This window comes from Trachurus japonicus, chromosome 16 (assembly GCF_045865225.1).
Source record: "Trachurus japonicus isolate A0001 chromosome 16, Traja_1.0".
Taxonomy (NCBI): domain Eukaryota; kingdom Metazoa; phylum Chordata; class Actinopteri; order Carangiformes; family Carangidae; genus Trachurus; species Trachurus japonicus.
Genome location: NC_140922.1, coordinates 26,975,291 through 26,993,978, shown reverse-complemented (window position 1 = coordinate 26,993,978; position 18,688 = coordinate 26,975,291). Strand labels below are relative to the sequence as shown.

At 42.8% G+C, this 18,688-nt stretch overlaps 2 protein-coding genes across 4 annotated transcripts in view; one reads left to right on the top strand and one right to left on the bottom strand.

Moving 5' to 3' along the window:
- atp6v1c1a (ATPase H+ transporting V1 subunit C1a) overlaps positions 1 to 18,688 on the top strand; it is a 423,473-nt gene that overhangs the window by 29,552 nt on the left and 375,233 nt on the right. The window lies entirely within an intron of this gene.
- Positions 1 to 18,688, bottom strand: part of vps13b (vacuolar protein sorting 13 homolog B) — a 349,921-nt gene that overhangs the window by 245,451 nt on the left and 85,782 nt on the right. For all 3 annotated transcript variants that reach the window (XM_085802924.1, XM_085802922.1, XM_085802923.1), the window contains exons 18-19: positions 13,992 to 14,126; positions 12,661 to 12,840 (exon numbers count right to left, since the gene is read on the bottom strand). In XM_085802924.1, coding sequence (XP_085659050.1) covers positions 12,661 to 12,840; positions 13,992 to 14,126 — 315 coding nt within the window. The remainder of the gene's footprint in view (positions 1 to 12,660; positions 12,841 to 13,991; positions 14,127 to 18,688) is intronic.

Genomic DNA, 18,688 nt, shown 5'->3' with positions numbered 1-18,688 from the left:
CAGCCTGAAAGCTCATGTTCAGGTCAGACAATGACTAAGTTGATTGTAGATATCACATCCACATTCAGATACCATGATGCTGTTAGTGTTTGTGGTTCACGTGGGGTTGTATCTTCATCCTGCAACACTTTGTGTGTGTTTTGTGAACAAAGAGTGTGTGTTAGTGTGGTACGTAGTTACAAAAAAAACTTAACCCTTACACTCTGTACAGGAGCCAGTGGCTGCTACTGACCAACGGGAGCACACCAGAAACTCCTACCATCTGTAATAGTTTAACATACAGTTCAACACATGGGTACAAAACACTCACACACTTCCCATTCTTCATGCACACACACACACGCACAGTCAGACAACAACAGGGAGCTTTAAAGTGCACCCCACAGCTTTCATCTCCCCTTCAATCAGGTAAATTAGCTGCCTGCTGGTTACTAGCATACTGTGCCTCCTAATATAGGGGAGTTTATGTCTGTGCCCCCTCCTCTCCCCTCTCCTCCTCTCTCCAGTAGGACAGAAAGTGCTGGAGGCTGAATCAGGAACACCTTGATATCCGTCTAAAAATCCATTCACACAGACAAATCTTATATCCACACACATTTACCCCCCATGTGGACACACACATACACATATACACACATACGAGGCCAGTGGAGGGCAACCACACATTCATAGCTTCACTCAAGCACAGCAGAGAAACAAGGCTCTAATGGTGCCGTCAACCACAGAGCTGAAAGGAGGCTCTGAGGTCCACCAGCGCTGAGGAGCAGAGTCTGCACCTCAGCGCTGGGGGGGTCCAACCTCCATCTACTGTACTCTACCTCCTGCTGCGGCTGCTGCACTTCAGATCTGGATGTCCAAACAAAAAAAATGTGTTCATGAGTCATGACTTAAAATGATCTGAGCTCCTTTTTTTGGGCCTTAACTGTTTTGTTTCCTGTGAAAATAAATTAGTACAAGACGAGTAAAAGGGCATTGGTAATCCTGGATTATCCTAGATTGTTGATGCTGCCAATACGACGACATACGAGTGAGTGGTAAATCTGAAACACAACAGGTTAAAGTGAAGACACATGGTGAGATGGTTGTTTGGGGCCTGTCTCTAAGCTACGTGATGTGAGAGGAGAGGGGGGCAAAAAAAGGGAGTCAGAGAATGACAACTGGCTGTAAAAGTTGAGTTGAAAATGACCACGCAGGTCACAAGACCTGGTGTGGCCTTCAGAAACACTCAGGTTCAGGTTACCACCACGGCTGGCTGACGGGGGTTTCAGGAGCAAGATGCTCTCCTCAACCAATAGATGTGTCCTAATCAATCCAAAAAAAATTCTGTTACAATAAGTTGCAGAGGTTTGCGTTTCAAGTTATATCTTAACTCTATGTTTTAACTTAACGTTTGAACTTAAGGTCAACAGGCTGCTGCCAGTAACATCAAAGCTTGTTCAGTTAAGTCGAGGTTAAGTGACATGAGGCCGAGTTTAATCTTTAAAAAGAGAAGTGGAGCTGCAACACAACACGGGCGGTGAACCACTCCGTTGTGGTGTGAATTTATCATTTTATCCATGTGCACATTTTATTTATTTATTTATTAATCTTTACAGGGACAGTGCACATTAATCGACATTACTGTAAATGTGCCAGTGTTAGCCAAGTGGTCCCCATGGGCACAATGTTGAATGCCAGCGGTATTGCATATACAATTTATTCAATACTACCTAAAACACATGTATGTCTAAAATGGTGAGGTATATATGTACATAAAACAAACAAACAAACAAGAAAAAAGAAAAGAAACGAAATAGTAAGGAATGCAACTGAAGAAGACAGACAGACAAGCAACACAGTAGTCATTTAACAATAAATCATGCAGCAATAAACATGCTGTAAAGAGATACAATATAAACAAGGATTCAATTAGGCCTTAAATTTAGAGGTTGTACAGTAGGTGCTCTCTTACTCGTATTATTTATATGGCTGCTGGTCAGATGATGAGTTATCTTTAACAAACACATGCTCTTGTCGTCTTCTCTGGAGTTTCAAAGTATAGAAACACAGACTGCAGGCGGCTTTAAATCAGTTTCATTTCCACAGTCAATCATTTCTGCTGTAGTGAGCTGCTGGTTAAACCTGCGCATACTTAGATCTCAGCAACACTCTTGGTTTTGCCAGAGATGCTCTTGTTGTGTGGTCTGAGGGAGAGAAAGACTCTGAAGACAAATGAGAGCTCTGCATACAAAACAAGAAGAAGAATTACAGAACTGCTTCCATATTTAGGGGATAAATATGTGATGATAGAGTGAAGACTCAGAGAGAGGCCGTTCTTCAGTCTGTCTGTCACTGGCACGAATCACTGTGTGGTTTTGCGACGTTAGAGAGACACACACTTTGAACAGCAAGAGGTTATACGGCAAAACACGACCTTGCAGAATTAACTTGTAGTCCTTTTTTTTTTTTTTTCTTTAAAGTGTGGCTCCAACAAGCGTTTCTGAACACATGCCAACCCTGAAAAAAGGTCAAAGACCTTGTAATTGGTACTATTGAGAATCTAATGTGTGTGTGAATGAGAGTATGTATGAATAAGCCAGTTATATGGGAGAATCCAACATTAGTGTGGGTCGTGTCACATTCCATTCTTTACTGAGCCTCACTGGGTCTCCACCGCCCGCCGCCCACTACCCACCACCCGCCGCCCAACCCGCCCATCCCCCCCCGGTCTGGTTCCTACTGGCTGATTGTGTTAATTACTTTGCATTTTTTTCCTTCTATCAGAGTTGTGAGAAAACTCTCTCACCACCACCACCGCCACTACTACCACCATCATCATCATCGTTCCCAAACCTAAATCGCAGCAACTTACAACCATTTGCTTAATTAATTGCATCTTAACACAGTGCTCCGATAATCCCCTCCTCCGCATCAAAAGATATTTCCAAGAATATAAGCCTACAATTACACCCTTAAATTGCACTTAAACTCCTCTTTCTTTTAACCTCCTTTTCTTTTTTTAAAGAATTCTCGTCACTGCTCCTTTATGTGGCACCGTACTTTTAATGTTTCTCATTTTTTCCTCTGGAAGAGAAAGTGAAGTGCCGTTATGGCTCACAGTGTTGTACGGCTTTACCCACTGTGTGTGTGTGTGTGTGTGTGTGTGTGTGTGAACCGATTCAGGCAACAGTGGAGCATGGGAAAAGTGTGTGTGGAGCGCAGAACAGGAGGGAAGTGGAGGTGGAGGAGTGTACTGTACTGTCAAAGGAGGGTGAACAGGAGAAGAGACGAGGAGAGGGCACGGAGGGAGGGAGGGAGGGAGGGAGGAGGTGATCCATGGCAGCTGAGCTGTGAAGAAGCTAATGGGCTCTCATCCCCTTCCCACGCCCACAGTGTGTTTTCTGATGGGCACTCAAGCAGTGAGGCACATATTGGTTTGGCTACCGGCACAGAACTGCAGCCAGCTCGCTTCAATATACTGCTTCGCTAGGGCCAATTCAGCATCTGTCTGAACTCTGGTTAGCCTGCATGTGACTGCAGCACTGGCAGAGTATGAATCAGTAACCAACCTCTAATAATATGAGGAGGTGGCGGCGGCTGATCTCACTCATAGCTCGAACGGCAATAATGAGAAATGAAAGGATCATGGCTGCACAGACACAGCGACACTGATAAACTAAGTGGTAAAATGCACAGGGAGCCACCACAAATCAGCAGTAAATGCCTCCGTCAGCAAAGATGGGAAGGAATTAGAGGGGGAAATTCTCTATCATAGGGCAACTTCTCGACCACAGACTGTCACATCAGCACATCCGAACAGTTCATCATGACGCATCAAAGGAGGAAGTATTAAAAACACACGTATCATAAAGACGTGTTTCTAATCAACTTCTCACAGAGCGAATTTACAACATACACAATTATGCTGCTTTACAGACTATAATACGTAGAGTATACAAGTAATAAAAGTCTAGTCTGAGACTTCAGACAACAACAGCAGCATGTTACCGGCACAATGAAACCTTACTAAAATAATCGGTGTCCTGGCCTTCCACAGTTCAGTCTGGACATTATCCCCTCTAATTTGTGAGAATAAAACCCCAAGCCCCCTGATTAGGTGATCCGGGGGAAGCCAATTGTTTTGATTGTGCGGTGTGATGTTTGATCTGAGTGTGTGGAATGTGGCGACCTTTGATCCAGTGACAACATTCAATTAGATAAGGTTAACTAAATTGACCTCTTCCACCTCGGCCACTCAGCCCAGAGCTGGATAAAGTGTAAACAGCTTGTATTTTCTGCACAGTGAGGGAGCTACCACCCATTCACAGTAGATACACATACATACAACATACACATTAGGATTCTGCTTGAAAAGTTACACTTATTAGCTGTTCTTCTCTTTTTTTACTTGCGAGGGATGATTGAAGTATTTTAGATACCTGTACTGAGTTTAAGGGAACTCTTTCAATCACACATGCTTGTTAATGTGAAAAGATGGTGGTGTTCATCCTCAACATTTAAAATGATGTGGAAAAAAAGAGGTGAAACCAAGGCATTCTTGCAAGGTTAAAAAAACTTTAATCAAAATGCTAGTTCATAATAGAAACAAATCAAATCAGCCAACATGTTTCGGCAACACACGGCCTTCATCTGGGCTTAATGAAAATGATGCCACTTTATTTGTCTTTTAGACACTGATTACATTTACCCTTTCATAAACAGAATATTAGCAATAACCTGGTTGCGCAACACCAATAACCCTTTTGAAAAACCCGAATATGCTCATATTTCGGTTTTTAAAAACCCGAAAATGACCCCTGGGTTACTCCTTTTCTAACCTGAATATTTGGTCATGTATCGGCTATGAGGATATCCCCATCGAAAGGAACATTAATTTGTGTTCTGCACATGTTCTATTCGCAAGGAATCTTGGTCTTTAGAGTAGTAAATGCAAGATAACACCCCACTTTTAGAGTGAGGTGGAAACAAATCACTTCATAATTTCGTAGACGGTAGAACATACTGGGATAGCGATATCTACAAGAAGGTGAGTGAAAAGTTACACGTGCCGCTGTTGTGGTTGTTATTTGGATACAGGAAGAAGAAGTGGAAATGCGTTATGACGTTCTCCGTGCGTCTAGACGTTGTCTGTGTGTCGCTGTTTTGATCAGGATATCCCAACTGATTACAATTACCATGTATACAGGAATAACCCTGTTTGCTCACGCATGTAAACGGGTTATTCCGAATGTTTCAGAAACCAGAATATTGACCTTAACCCGAATATTGACTGCATGTAAACGTAGTCACTGGTATTCAGTGTTTTCACTACTTTTCTACTGCTGTTTTGGTATTTCAATGTGGATGTTATTCAAGTTTTTACAACTTAAATAAAACCATTAAACAGTGTGCTGGTTTAGTGCTGGAAATAAACTTCACACCAAATGTGATAAAAAGCCATTAAAGGCAGTCATTAGCTCTTCTCGTCTTAATGAAACTGATTAACTGATATCGCCTCCACTCACATGGTGTTTAAAAAAGCCTTATACTTACTTACTACCTCTCTCTTCTTGCCCTGTGTGGACCGCAACTGTTAGAAGTGGAACAGCAGTGACCCAGAATGACCTCTCTTTACACTCGACGTCTAAATCTTCATCTCTATCCGACTCACTTACACACCACCATTAACCAGTTTGACCACTGAGTTCCACTATAAGCTGCACTTAACCCCGTTGTTGCTGCAGCTTCAGCCCCGTCCCCAAATGGAGCACTTTATTACCACCACCACCACCTGACATCCAATAATTTGATTTCATTGATTAAGGTTTACATTATTTGTCCTGGTTTTGTTTGTTTAATGTTGGCCTGCACAGCTATATCCCTCTGACTTTTCCAATTTACAATTTATAGTCCATTATCTGTTGGTGTATTCTGTTACTTCACCGTTGCTATGACGAGCTTCCCCACAGGGATCGTTAAAGTGTCGTTTGCTCTCATTTATTCTCCAGCGTGAGCACAAATCCCAAGCTCTTGCATGTCCACTGTGAATCTGCAACCGAGATAAACTGAATAATTCTCAGGAAAAAGGACGAGGAAGCGGCCAAACGGCCACATGGAAGCTGTAATATCATGTAAAAGTGGAGGCTAGCGATGAAAAGCAGCTTTGAGCCCCACTGGTCACACTCCAACTCAACCTCTCTCCATCTCTAGCTTTAGCCCCCTCATCCCCCTTGTTCTGAATATCTGCCCCGCTGCTCCTCTCCTCGGCCTCACACTCCAGTCAGTCTTTAAGCACTGTGAGAGTGGCCTAAGTAGCTCAACACTTCCCAGATGAGCAGCTCGAGTAATGGGCCGTGATTGACCCCAATAGCCAATTCTGAGTGGGTTCCCTCGGGTCTAATCTCCACATTACCTGCTCTGCTTCACACACACTGACTGACGAGACATGATGAGAGTGGCCGCCTTGAAGATTTAACAGATTATGGAGGAAGTTACAGGGTGCCCAGACAAATAAACAAGTGGAACACAATCTTATGGTCTAGTTTCACGCATCTGAATTAAATCTAAAAAACGGCTCCATGTGGATCCGTGCAGCAGCACTTAACATGGCATACTTGTATACTTCCAGACAGACAGCTCAGCTCTGAAATGGTTTTTGTCTCTCTTGTTGCCCACGAGCATTTACAATAAATGTAGTTTTAGTACCTTTTTTTTGTATACTTTGGATCTATAAGCCAGTAAAAGCTCAAGGCAGGCAGCTTAAAGCCATCAAGCTGCTGCCTGTGACAAAGACAGACTGTTGATTTAACACTTAATGGAGTGAGCGAACACATGCAAAGGAGGGGAAAAAGAGCATGATAGATGGATGTATGAAAGTGCGGCAGGCCTTTGAAAGATTGTAATGGAGGAGGCTACCAAGGGGAGATCCCAAAAATTCACACCCCATCATCTATGGTGTCAGAGCAGCCCATTCAAAGGTTACCATAAAAGTCAACAACACATGAGATGCTACTGTAATTGTCTGTTGCGAAACATGAAAGCGCTGCGTTGATGGTGTTTCTGACGCATGAAAACAGAAACTAAAGAGTGTTTTCAAAGTGGATAAAAGAAAAGCTATGATGTTCAAAACGCTGGCACACACACACACACACACACACGATGGATTCATGCATTTCTCTGCTGTTTTATATTTCAGTGTGGTTGGCAAAACTTAAGCTCGAATGAAAATATTAAACTGGATGGAAAACATAAAAAGACACATCGAGTTTCAGTAGAATTAAGTTTACAAATAATGTGATGAAAAAAGCCAATATAGCCATTAAATAATAGTCTCTCTCTCTACAGTGGGATACATATACAAACATATTGTTGAAGAATGGACTTAATTCTGCTTAAAACATTTTCTTCCATCCATCTGTCTAATATAAAAACAGTAATTGAGGAGAAAACAGCTTTAATATCTATTAGGGAACTAAATATGTTCACTATTACAACACCCGGGGAATTCTCCAAGGATTAATTCCATGTAGCTTTCATAATTCCCTCCAATATGTTAAATTAAGATTAAAGATCACTTTGTTCCCCTATTCCCACAGCTCCCATGGTATGGTAAAGAGATCAAAACTGGAGGGTTTTATAGGGAACATCTTTAACATTTGCTCTGCTCTCAGTGTGCTTGATTAAATGTAACATTTTGAGATCCCAGAGCTCTGAGAAAAGCATAAATCATTGTCTCGCAGCTGCTGGCGTGCCTGGAGAAAACACATGCTATCCCTTATTCTCCCTCGCTTTTTTGTCTTTTCTATGATCATGAAGCCCACCCGACCCGTTGGTCCCTCCTTCTTTTTAGTGCAAGTCGTGGTGGTGGTGGTGGTGGTGGCGGCGGCGGCAGTGGAGGAGGGTGGAAGGAACACCTGCAAGCTGCTGCTTACACTGCGAGCTCGGTATAAACCCCAGCTCCTCGCACACCCTCTATAGCCCTCTACTCCCTCACACTGGCCCCGTCCAAGACCCCCTTAGTCTTTCCCATCCATCAGCAGTGACAGGCTGAGACCAAGCCAAGGAGGAGAGTCAGTCAGCCAGCCAGGCAGCCAGGCAGCCACTGTCCAGGGATCAAAATGATCAAGCTGTCTCCTGAGTAGCACTGATAATTTACACGCAATGTAGCGTGAATGACATGGCCAGGGATTTCTACTCCGAGTGATCCTTAAGGCACGGCTCTACTCTGATTAAATTCACAAATAATTTATAGACCTAATACCAGTCCTAGTGCGTTTTAGCCAAGGATAACCTGGCTGTCAGCTGGGCCCATGTGGAAGCCCGACATGCACCACTCTGATCGAGCCTGCCAGTCTGGAGAGCAGCGACTACATCGGCGCATGAACTCCTCCTCCTCCTCCTCCTCCTCCTCTTCCTCCTATAGCTGCATCGCTTTCTCTTATGTCTCGCTCCATCTCTCGCCCTCTTTTTCATGTTATTTAATAATGGCATTGATTTCCCATTATTCATTGTGTCATGAGCGAGCACACGCATGAATCATGTTTGGTTCTTATAAAGAGAGAGAGAATATTTGGCGATCGTGGCGCACTTCGCAACTGCCAAAAAATCTCATCACTGTTGGGTCCATCTGGAATGACTGTTCAATTAGGAGAAGTCATCTGGGACCGTGGACTGTGTGATGCAAAGGGTTAAAAAAAAAAAAAAAAGCAAGATATGAAATTACCATACGCCTTTTGGATCTACAAAAGAGGACATTTCAAAGCGGAGCTGCTTAAGTTCTTCTGCGTTAAAACCCACGTCTTTAATTGCGTTTAATTTATTAGAATGTTCCAACCTCAACTCTGTTAAATGAAAACACATTAGCTCCAATCTGCAGGAGTTCTGCTGCAAGTGTATAGGGACTCCCTCCAACCGCCCGCCACCCCCAGCCACTCACCCCCCCCCCCTCTCTCTTCATTTTCTAAGTAAATTGGAATTTCGTCTTAATTCACTGGTAAACAATTAGACAGAAAACAGATGTCACTGGCCATGTTTAAAAGCAACTCATCTCCTTGGTGAATTGACATTGCATGAAAGAATTAGAGAAAGCAAAAAAAGAAAAAAAAGAGAAAAAGATAGAGAGTGAATCAAAGTAAAATGTGTCAAAAGTTGCACACTGAAAAACACCGGACCGCTGCACGTTAAATTATTTAAAAATATCATTATTTCAGCACAGAGCGGATTAAAATTCCTCAGTGTGTGCTTTGAGGTTTCTTCTAAAAATATTTCAGGCCAACAACTGCGTTATAGAGAGACGTCCACACACAAGTGCACTAGTACACTTGTGCATGGAGAGATGTGTGGCTGTAAGCACAGACGTTAAACTGGCATCAAATACTATACATTGTAATAGTGATCAACAGGTTTTGAGCTCTTACAGAAAATAAGGTTTATCTAAATAGATTTAAGGATCCATAGGAAAAGTTTGTCACATTCTCTAAGAGTTGAAATAATACAAAAATATACATATATACATGGCCAGTGGGGAAAAACACGGCAAGGCCTCTCTAAACTTACAATCAATAGCAGCCTGTCACATACAACAAAACACACACATGCTAATTCAGGTATACACACAGAAGCACCATGGGCACGTGAGTATACATTATATTTAAACATTTACTAACTACTACACACTGGGGACAAAACGCTCTGCTCCTTTTTCTCTGAGTAAATATTTTTGCTTTGACAATTGAGCACATCCCACAGCGTCGCTGCACTTCCCTCCAAAAACCAGAAGTGACTAATCTCATGTATAATACAATATATAAAACTTGATTGTGGCTCATTATATCTTAATGTTTTCAGTATGTCATTGGTATAAGGAGTCGTCAACCCCCCCCCCCTCCACACACACACCCGGGGCTGTTGCTCCATGTATAATGATCATGCTTTTTCACGAATGTGCTAAATGGAATCAACAGAGCCACATGGGACGGACGAAATGTGTTTGATGTCAAAGCCAGGAGCTCCAACAATTCAAAAATGTCATGATCACAATTTTTTTTTTTTTTGAACCTCAGAGCTGCCGCGGCGCGTCCCTATGGGAGAGCCCATTTAGAGTGGTGCTACTCCACTTTTCATCTCTGGCTAAATGAGGTGATGCATCCATCATTCCATTAACGCTGCTCTAACAGGCTCCCAGTCACCCTCTGGTTGACAGCAGGGACATGGGACATGTGGACTGACCAAAGGCTTTGATGTAAGTCTGACCACCATACAAAACACAGGCCCTTATAAGCAGACACCAAAAAAATGTGTGCAGACACACTAACGTTGCAAGATTTTTCCCGGGGCAGGGAGAGAAGTTCCAGTCTGGTGAAACTGTTATTGTCAAGCCACACTGCTGTCTCCAGCTTTGACTGCATTGACAGGTATATTGTAGATAAAAGAGAGATTTCTGGCAGTGTGTGTGTGTGTGTGTGTGTGTGTGTGTGTGTGTGTGTGTGTGTGTGTGTGTGTGTGTGTGCTGTTCTGCAGAGCTTTGTGTTTAGATTATAACTGAAAATACAAAACAGTTAATCCTCAATGTTATTCATTTATACATATCACTGTTACGATAATGGATCCACCCAGTGATAAATTAATTTAAGGAACACGAGACGTGTGCATAAAGAATGAAAAGAAAGAGAAGGAATATTCTTCATTTGTGATTTTAAATGAAAAAATGAAGGTTAAGAGACAAAAGAGAGGCAGACGGGATAAAAAGACAATTCAGAAACAAAGATTAAACACAGAAAAAAAGGGGGGAGTTGTGTGAGGAGGCAGTGATGAGAAGGAGTGCAGGCCTCCACTGCTCCACATCTGCTGGAGATATATCCAGTGCTTCTGGGAGTCAGCCCCCCCACCACCTCCCTTTCACCTTCATCTTCCTTCTCCTCTCTCTCTCTCGTCCTCTCTTCGCTTCTTTTTTCGGTCTTCTGGTTTGTGTTCAGGATCAGGTCTTAATATTCAAAAATATGTGCCGTCTTTATGAGCCATTGTTTTGCTGAAATAATAAGTTCTCTGTATCGAAGCAATAGTCTGAGGTCGAGTTAGGGAGACTGGGACTGGGACTGCGGAGGGTGGGACGAGCCTTTGTCAGAAGTACAATGTTGCTTTTAAAATCTACTCCTATGTCACTGCAACGTCCTGAAAATTTATTCTGTAAGTACTCACATTTATCAAACTGTGAGTTGCCTATGAAATGTAAGCTTTTCCCTGCCTTACATTTTCAATTTATTGCATCGTCTTGGCACTGCGTTCACTTGCAATGGGACAATGATTGACTGGGTGACATTTAAACAGGAGAGGAATTCCTGGTTAGGGATGACCTCCCAAATCCACTGTCTCTAAATTGTACTTATCTTTTTTACTTCACTACACCCTGAGCTGCAGCTGCTACAGCTGTATCTTCTCCTCGCGGTCTGAAACCAGCCGAGACCAGCTCTATCTCCATCTCAGCTCTGACATGTTTAAAGTACAGGGGCCTGATATGATTCAGGGCTCAGTTTGGGGATTTACGTAATTCAAGGCCACACGATGAATCTCTGCAGCCCTGTATTAAAAGTGATGTACAGTTGTGACTCTGAAGACAACTCTAAAGACAAGTACTGGAAGTACTGGAGGTATATTGTTTTACATGGTCGCCCCAGGCTTCTCCTGTATCTGCCGTTGAGTAGGAAGGGTTTGCGGGACGACAGCCCCAGGTGTACTTTGAGAGACTCGCCTTTTGTGGACTTTCAGAGACTCGGAGCGCAACTGAAGGCCATAAAGTAGGAAAGTCTGTCAAGTATATCTATTTGCAAGGGGTATCAACCTGGGAGCCCAGTAGGGCTGCCTGTTAGGAGAAGTAGTTGCAGTTGCAGGTGGGGAGGAGAGGTTATGATGACATGCTGTGATGACACACTGATATTCATTGCCTCATTCGCTGGAGAAAGTACCACAGGAGCAATTTCAGCTTGGAAAAAAGCAGAGGAGGCCATTCTGAATAGATGAGAACAAACCTGGCTACTGCTGTAAGATACATGAGATGCACTCAGTCGTAGTCATTAAATATCCCAACTTACTAAATCAAGTCCTATAGCACTTTAAGCTTCGGGATCTGAGTTGCAGTTTTAGTCTTTTAGCAGAGCTACTGAATAATCCCACTCCCTCCCTCTAAACACACACACGCACACACCCACACACACTCTCACACTGACACCAGAAACATAATCTGCGGTCTGAAGAAACGCAATCAAATACTGCAACCTGACATCAGCGCAGCCTTCAACAGCAATCCTCGAGTGGTTAGCTGTTGTTAGCCAGCTCAGCCCCGTGCTGACAGAGACTAACTGCTGTTTAGAGAACTCATGCAGCCTGTAAAGACGCACCGAGTTGCCAACCTCGCTTAGAGCACGCCGGACTGGAAAACACTTATCGGCTTTGCTAAACAATCAGTTATACCAAACAAATACCTTAAAGGGGGCACTGTGTGACATTATGGGAGAAAGGAAAATATGATGATCTAAACAAACGGAGAGTCTGGCATTAGATCACCAACAATTGAGACGGAATATGAACTTTCGCTGTCTGTCACAACTCCAAGCGCACACAACCTCGACTAGTAAAAAAGACACTGTTAAAGCCACGAGGGAAGGACGAAGAGAGGACGGCTCCTACCTGAGTTCCTGCAGTTGTCTTCTTGCTGAGGTACCAGGACAGAAAACGCCAGCAGGTCAGGGGCGAGCAAAGACTCAGGTTTGCGGATCTCATTAAGCCAGCGGCTCGTGTGGAGTTCTTTGGTGTCGGATGGGCCCTGAATGAGAGGAACCAGCTTCTCCTTCACCCCCTCTCCAGAACCTGAGAGATGAGAATAAACAGCTAAGAAATTATTTTTTTTCCCAGTTACCAAAACAATTCACCATGATTCACATTCATAAAAAGAGAAAGTCTTATTTTAAGTCTGTATTGCTAACCCTCCGCCTGGTCATGTACATTCGTTTACAACGAAGCCGGCTAAAAATCAGTAAATGGAGCAGTGGATAACATTATATAACATATATGATGTTACGACGTGTATATTTGTGTAGTCTTAACTGTCATAAACAAAAGATTAGGGGTTATGGAGTGCGTTTGTGTCACGATGCCACAGAGACAAGAGCTGGGACACCGGGGCGGCGGCTAAGTAACTACACTGATGTTGCAAGGTTGGTTTTCAGCCATGAGACGCCAGGTGGCAGACAGAGAGCCTCCATTCTCACTCGTAACGAGTCATGTAGTTAACTATCACAACCATGACAATTAGTCCAGAGCTTTTAAAATTGTAAAAAATAATTTTCCTTGTCTGGATGCTTCACCTTGTGACTCAATGACTAACTCATCGGCCTTGTATTGAGACTGTGATTCAGATTTAGACTTTAGTTTTCATTATAAAAGCTTTTAATTAGACAGTTTCCATTGCTGCAGATGAAATTGGTGAAAAATGTGCTAGAAAATTAAGTGTTGCTGAAATTTTCTCACAAAATAAAGAAGGGTCAAGATAAAACTGACCAACAGGAATATGAAGGACATGTACAGTGACGTTGGTTTGCAGTGGCTAATGTAGTTGCATTGATACTTAAATTGCTTGTATGCATTATTCAGCAATGAGTAAATTGGCTTCTTTTTTCATTGTATTTCTATATTGGCAGCTGCAGTATATCTCATCATCCACCTGACAACATGTCTGAAGTCTGACCCTGTGAACTCGGTGCTGACACTAGCTCCAATAACATCGTTGCCATCAAACACATGGTCAGGGCCCGATGACGGTGCCCCGGGAGAAAAGCAGCAACTGAATCACGCTGCAGGAAATAAATCAAGATAAAGATTGTGAAGGAGAAAAAAGGGAGACGAGAGACTGGGGTGTGTAAAAGTATATGTTAAAGAAAAGTCAAAGAAGAGTCTAGTCGGTCTCACTCTCTCCCTCCTACACAGGCAGTAAAGTTTTAACAGGGCACAGCTGCACACACCTGGGGTCCTGGCGCACACTTTTACAGCTCCCAAGGTTCCTGAGGCGCATTTCACCGTCGCACGGCTGCAGAACTTCAGCTCCAGGTTTTGGACCGAGCCCTCGAGAGTCGGTGACGGGCCCAGAGATTTCACACCTAATAAAAAGAAAAAAACCAAAGTGAAAATGAAGTGCAGTCCAGCAGGTGTAAACACTGCTGCAGTGGCTTCGTTAAACACTTGATTGGCCTTTAATTATTCTTGACCCCTTTCTTTCCCTTTCGCTCTCTCCCAGACTTGTGAGAAACCAGGAGCTCTTAAACACAGATGTCACCAACACCAGGTGAAGTGGTGCTGCGTTGTAGCTCGGGCAGGATTACTGCTGGTGTCCTTTGTTTTAAAGGCTAACCTGTTGTTCCATCTCTCAATCACACATTGCACTGTAAAAGAAAATAAGTTAACTTTCCATTTAAAGCTGAATCTAAATGGCATGATAGACCTTTAGCGGCACAGGATGTCTTGGTTTTGCCAAGTCTAACCAGTCTCTTATTATCATTATTTAACATTATTAATAATCTGCCTGTACTGTGTCTGAAGATATTACAATGGATGTCTTTAATTCCTCTGAAAACATTTACCGCATACTGATGGGATTTTGGATACTCTACAGCAAAGTCTCAACATCGCAGCCTTGTTGTTTTTGAATAAAAGTGCCCAGGAAGGATATTAAAAGAGATAAAACCCCTTAAATTGTCAAGTGTTTGTCTAAATGTTTTATGAGCCCACAGTTAAATCGACTGAGTTAAATGATTTGGACGTTTTAGGTTAAATAACGGGACGATTATGTGTATGAGAAACAGGCCAATATAAAGGATATATCTTTCCAAAAGAATATCCAATACAGTCATTCCTATATCCATCTTAGTGTCAGCTACAACTCACCTAACACCAGCATTACATCACAGGAGCCTCGAGTGCTCTTCACTCTGTGATTATTTCTCTTAATGGCAGTCTGGTGTGGAGGAACCTTTCGCCTGCCATTTTTCCAAAATGAAACTGTTTGTGCTGTGGTAAGGAGTCGGGGGGGAATTACATACTCTACCACTATGATATGTCAATGTTATTTCTATGGTGAGAGGCTATTTCAAACACATAACGGGACAAGGAAAGGAGAAATAACTGGACGGCAGAAAGATACTGTGGAGTAAAGGGAGCTGTGTGCCAAACCGCCTGTTGAGAGAGGAGAGGAGGATCCATCCATCACGTTACATTCTTCCAGTGAGCTGGAACTGTCCGAGGGAATCACATTAGATTCTTACATCACCTGTTCCAATAAGGCTTTACTTCTCAGAATAATCCTCTCTTACAGTGATAGCATTTCATTTCCTAAAAGTGTCCACAGCACTTTTTTTGACTGGAAGTTTACAACTGAGCGGGGCTTTTCCCATCATCAAAACGCTGCATGGCCCAGTGACACGAGGATCAACGAGGCGGAACGAACGGCGAAGTGAAACTCAAGGAAAAGAAATATTAAAACGTAAACACAAATACATGAAAACGGATCAAGAACAACTGAAACAGCGGATTTATTGGCCACAGTGGATTTATTGCCTACCAGTGAGTGAGAAGGTATTGCATTAATAAGGCACAGATGAGTGGTGCTACCAGAGAGGCTATGAAAGCACAACTGGGTCATTATTTGGCAGCAGTCTCTTAAACTATGGTCTGGACATGTCTGATCTTTTTTTTTTTTCATCCACGTCCACTTCATCTGCCATTTTCCTCTTATTGAACTCTTCTGCCTGTTTCTCCTCCTGCTCTTCCTCCGCCCCACCTCACCTCTTCTCTTCTCTTTCCCCGTCAGTTCAATGAAATCATTACATGGTTGGATTTTTCCTTGCTTAGGTCATCCAAAATCTAAATGTTGCATAAATAAAGATAACTTGGGTGGGTTCCTATACACCAAAATTAGCACACTCTTGTTTGCAGTTGTTAATCCCAATCAACTAAATAGTTCAAATGTAGTTTTAATGTAAAACAGGCAGGCAGCGTGGGGCAGGGGTGACATTCAAGTAGACACATATACAGAGCGCATTTAACCAAAGGAAGGGAATTACTGGCAATTGCTAAAAAATCCCTAACCACTCATTTCCCTCCTCTCTCTCCCTCTCCGTCCTCTCAGACAAATTACCCAGCGACTTCTTCACCTGCTGTCTGAGAGGTTCCTCTATCAGCCCAGATGCAAGATGGGAATGTTAATAACCCTCATTCTGTCTCCCTGCCTACCACTTAATAATATACGTGCAGGTCAAACTGAGCGGTGTTGCATGTCTCTCTCTTTGGCTTCCTCTGTCTATAGGACAAATGTACACGTATATTTATGGGAAAGCCATGTGCTTAATTTTCATCCAGAACCCGAACAAGTAAGTGATAGTCTTCTCCTGCAACCTGATGCTTATAACTGGGCTCTTCAGTATACTGTATGATACGTGCATAGACCCTACCTGCACCGTAACTGCAGAGAAACAACAACTACTACTAGTGGTATTTTGTTTTTTAATCACTATGTGTCTGTTAAGTTCAATTTTATTCCAATTTCTTCAGTGTTTTAGATGAATGAATGAATGCTTTATTTTAAATATGTGAGTAATATATACTGTAACACATTTAAATTACTTTGGTCAATATAACTTTGCATGTTTTAAAAGGAGTAGGAAGAAGCATTAGCTTATTTAGTCCTACCCTTCTTCACTTGGTACTTGTTTGGCCTACTTCCTGTGTGTGTCTCTCGCTCTCGTTCTCTTTTTTTTTAAATTACATACTCCCAACACAAACAAACAACAACATCATGGTTGCTTGTGTCAACAATACAAAATAAACAACAAGTATATAAACAAAATGTGAGAACCCCAGTGTTGGTTAGATAAATTTGTTGTTTACCAAAAGAAAAAATAAGAAGTTTGTACAGTGCACTCCAAAAGTCTGAGACAAGTCTGAATGGGAAAGTGGTCTCTGTGAAAGTGATGTTGTGTACGTAAGCTCACGCACATGCAGATACGCACATATACACAATCAGACATTTGATGCAATCTAGTTGTACCAGAGGGAAAGATAGAGAATGACAGAGGCCCTACATAAAGCTAAACTCTTTCTCTCCCACTGGAAACAATATATAGCTGACATACATTTGCCATAAAAGGACTGCACCAGACATTTGGCCAGCTATATTACTGACTGCGCCTCAGTGAACCTTAAAACACATGAGCCATCTCTACCTTAATGGAAAATGGATAACGAGATCCAGCACTGAGGGAGAAATGATTGCAACAGTGATGAGTAGACCTCCACACATGCAGGCTGAGTGAGTGTTCCCCTGATTCCCTCAGTATTTAGTGGAAAAGATGGAGATGTTAAAAGTGCAATGCAAGCCGATCTGGAACAATGACAGGGGGCCGGTCGCTCTACTCCGGTTGGTCTTTGATAACTGGAACTAGGGGGGTATCACTATAACATGTCCCTCTTTGCCCACACAGATGTCCTAAAGGGCACAGAACACCTGCTGGGGTGGTGGCTGTTGGGTGGGAGGGCTCTGGACAATGTTTTGTCCAGCTGTTAAGAAGACTATAAAAAAGTGGGGGTACACAGGAAGAGGAAAAACACAAGGGTCGGTAGTTTGTTGGCCTGACCGGTGGTATTCAGTTTGGTTTATGTGTGTATTATTATGCTGTGTGTGTGACACTGAGTGAGTGAACGTGTGTGGTGCTGTTACTTGTCAAGCGAGGGCAGGTGCAAGGAGTACATAACCACACAGCTAGGGGCCAGAGGCTACGGCACTCCATCAAACACTAAGAGGGCAACCATCGGCAGCTGGATTTACCATCCCGAACTTTAAGGAGGAGGAGGAGGAGGAGGAGGAAGGAGGAGGGTGTGGAAAATATGAAGGGAAGGAGGGATGTAAATGCTGAGGAACAGAAAGAATGAACAGAGGAAAGAGAAAACAGTCTGATGGGGCAGTATGGGATTTTTTTTTTTTTTTTGGGCTCTCCACATGCCGCAATAGTTGGTGTGCACATGTCTCAATATGTGTGTGTGATTGGACATCTGTAGACTTAAAAGGCATGTTTTACACATTCCGACATGTCCTGCTCTCACTGCTTTGAAGAGCAGTATGGGAAAGTTGTCTTTCTATGATGTTGGACCAGGCAAATGCACCGGTGCTCTCTAAAACATGAGGCACGGTGTTTGTATTAGCTTCTTCATTCACAAAACACTCATGCTTATGCGATTATGCTCTGAAATACATAGTCATTTTACTTTCTGAAGTTTTTTGGGTTTTTTTTTCTAACGAATAAGGCCAGACATTCACATGGGAACATGGAAATGCCATAAGATGAAGAAGGGCTGAAGTTTCCCTAATAATATCTGGCAATCAGCTGAGGCGTACAACAACTGAGAAGACTGTGACTTCTCACCCCGACCCCAGCAGCCATTAAATCTGTGTTTTGACTCAAATTATTACACCTCCACTCCACTCAGGCACATTATAGACATGAGTGAGAAGTTCCACTAGCTTGCAGAAACCCAGTCCCTGGCACGTATTAATGCATTAGAGATCAGTTTATATGTGATGACGATTGCTTGACAAGAGGATGTACAGTATCACCGAACCCTAATGGGCAGGTAGACAGACAGAGAGGGAAAGAGAACCTAAAGTGCTAAA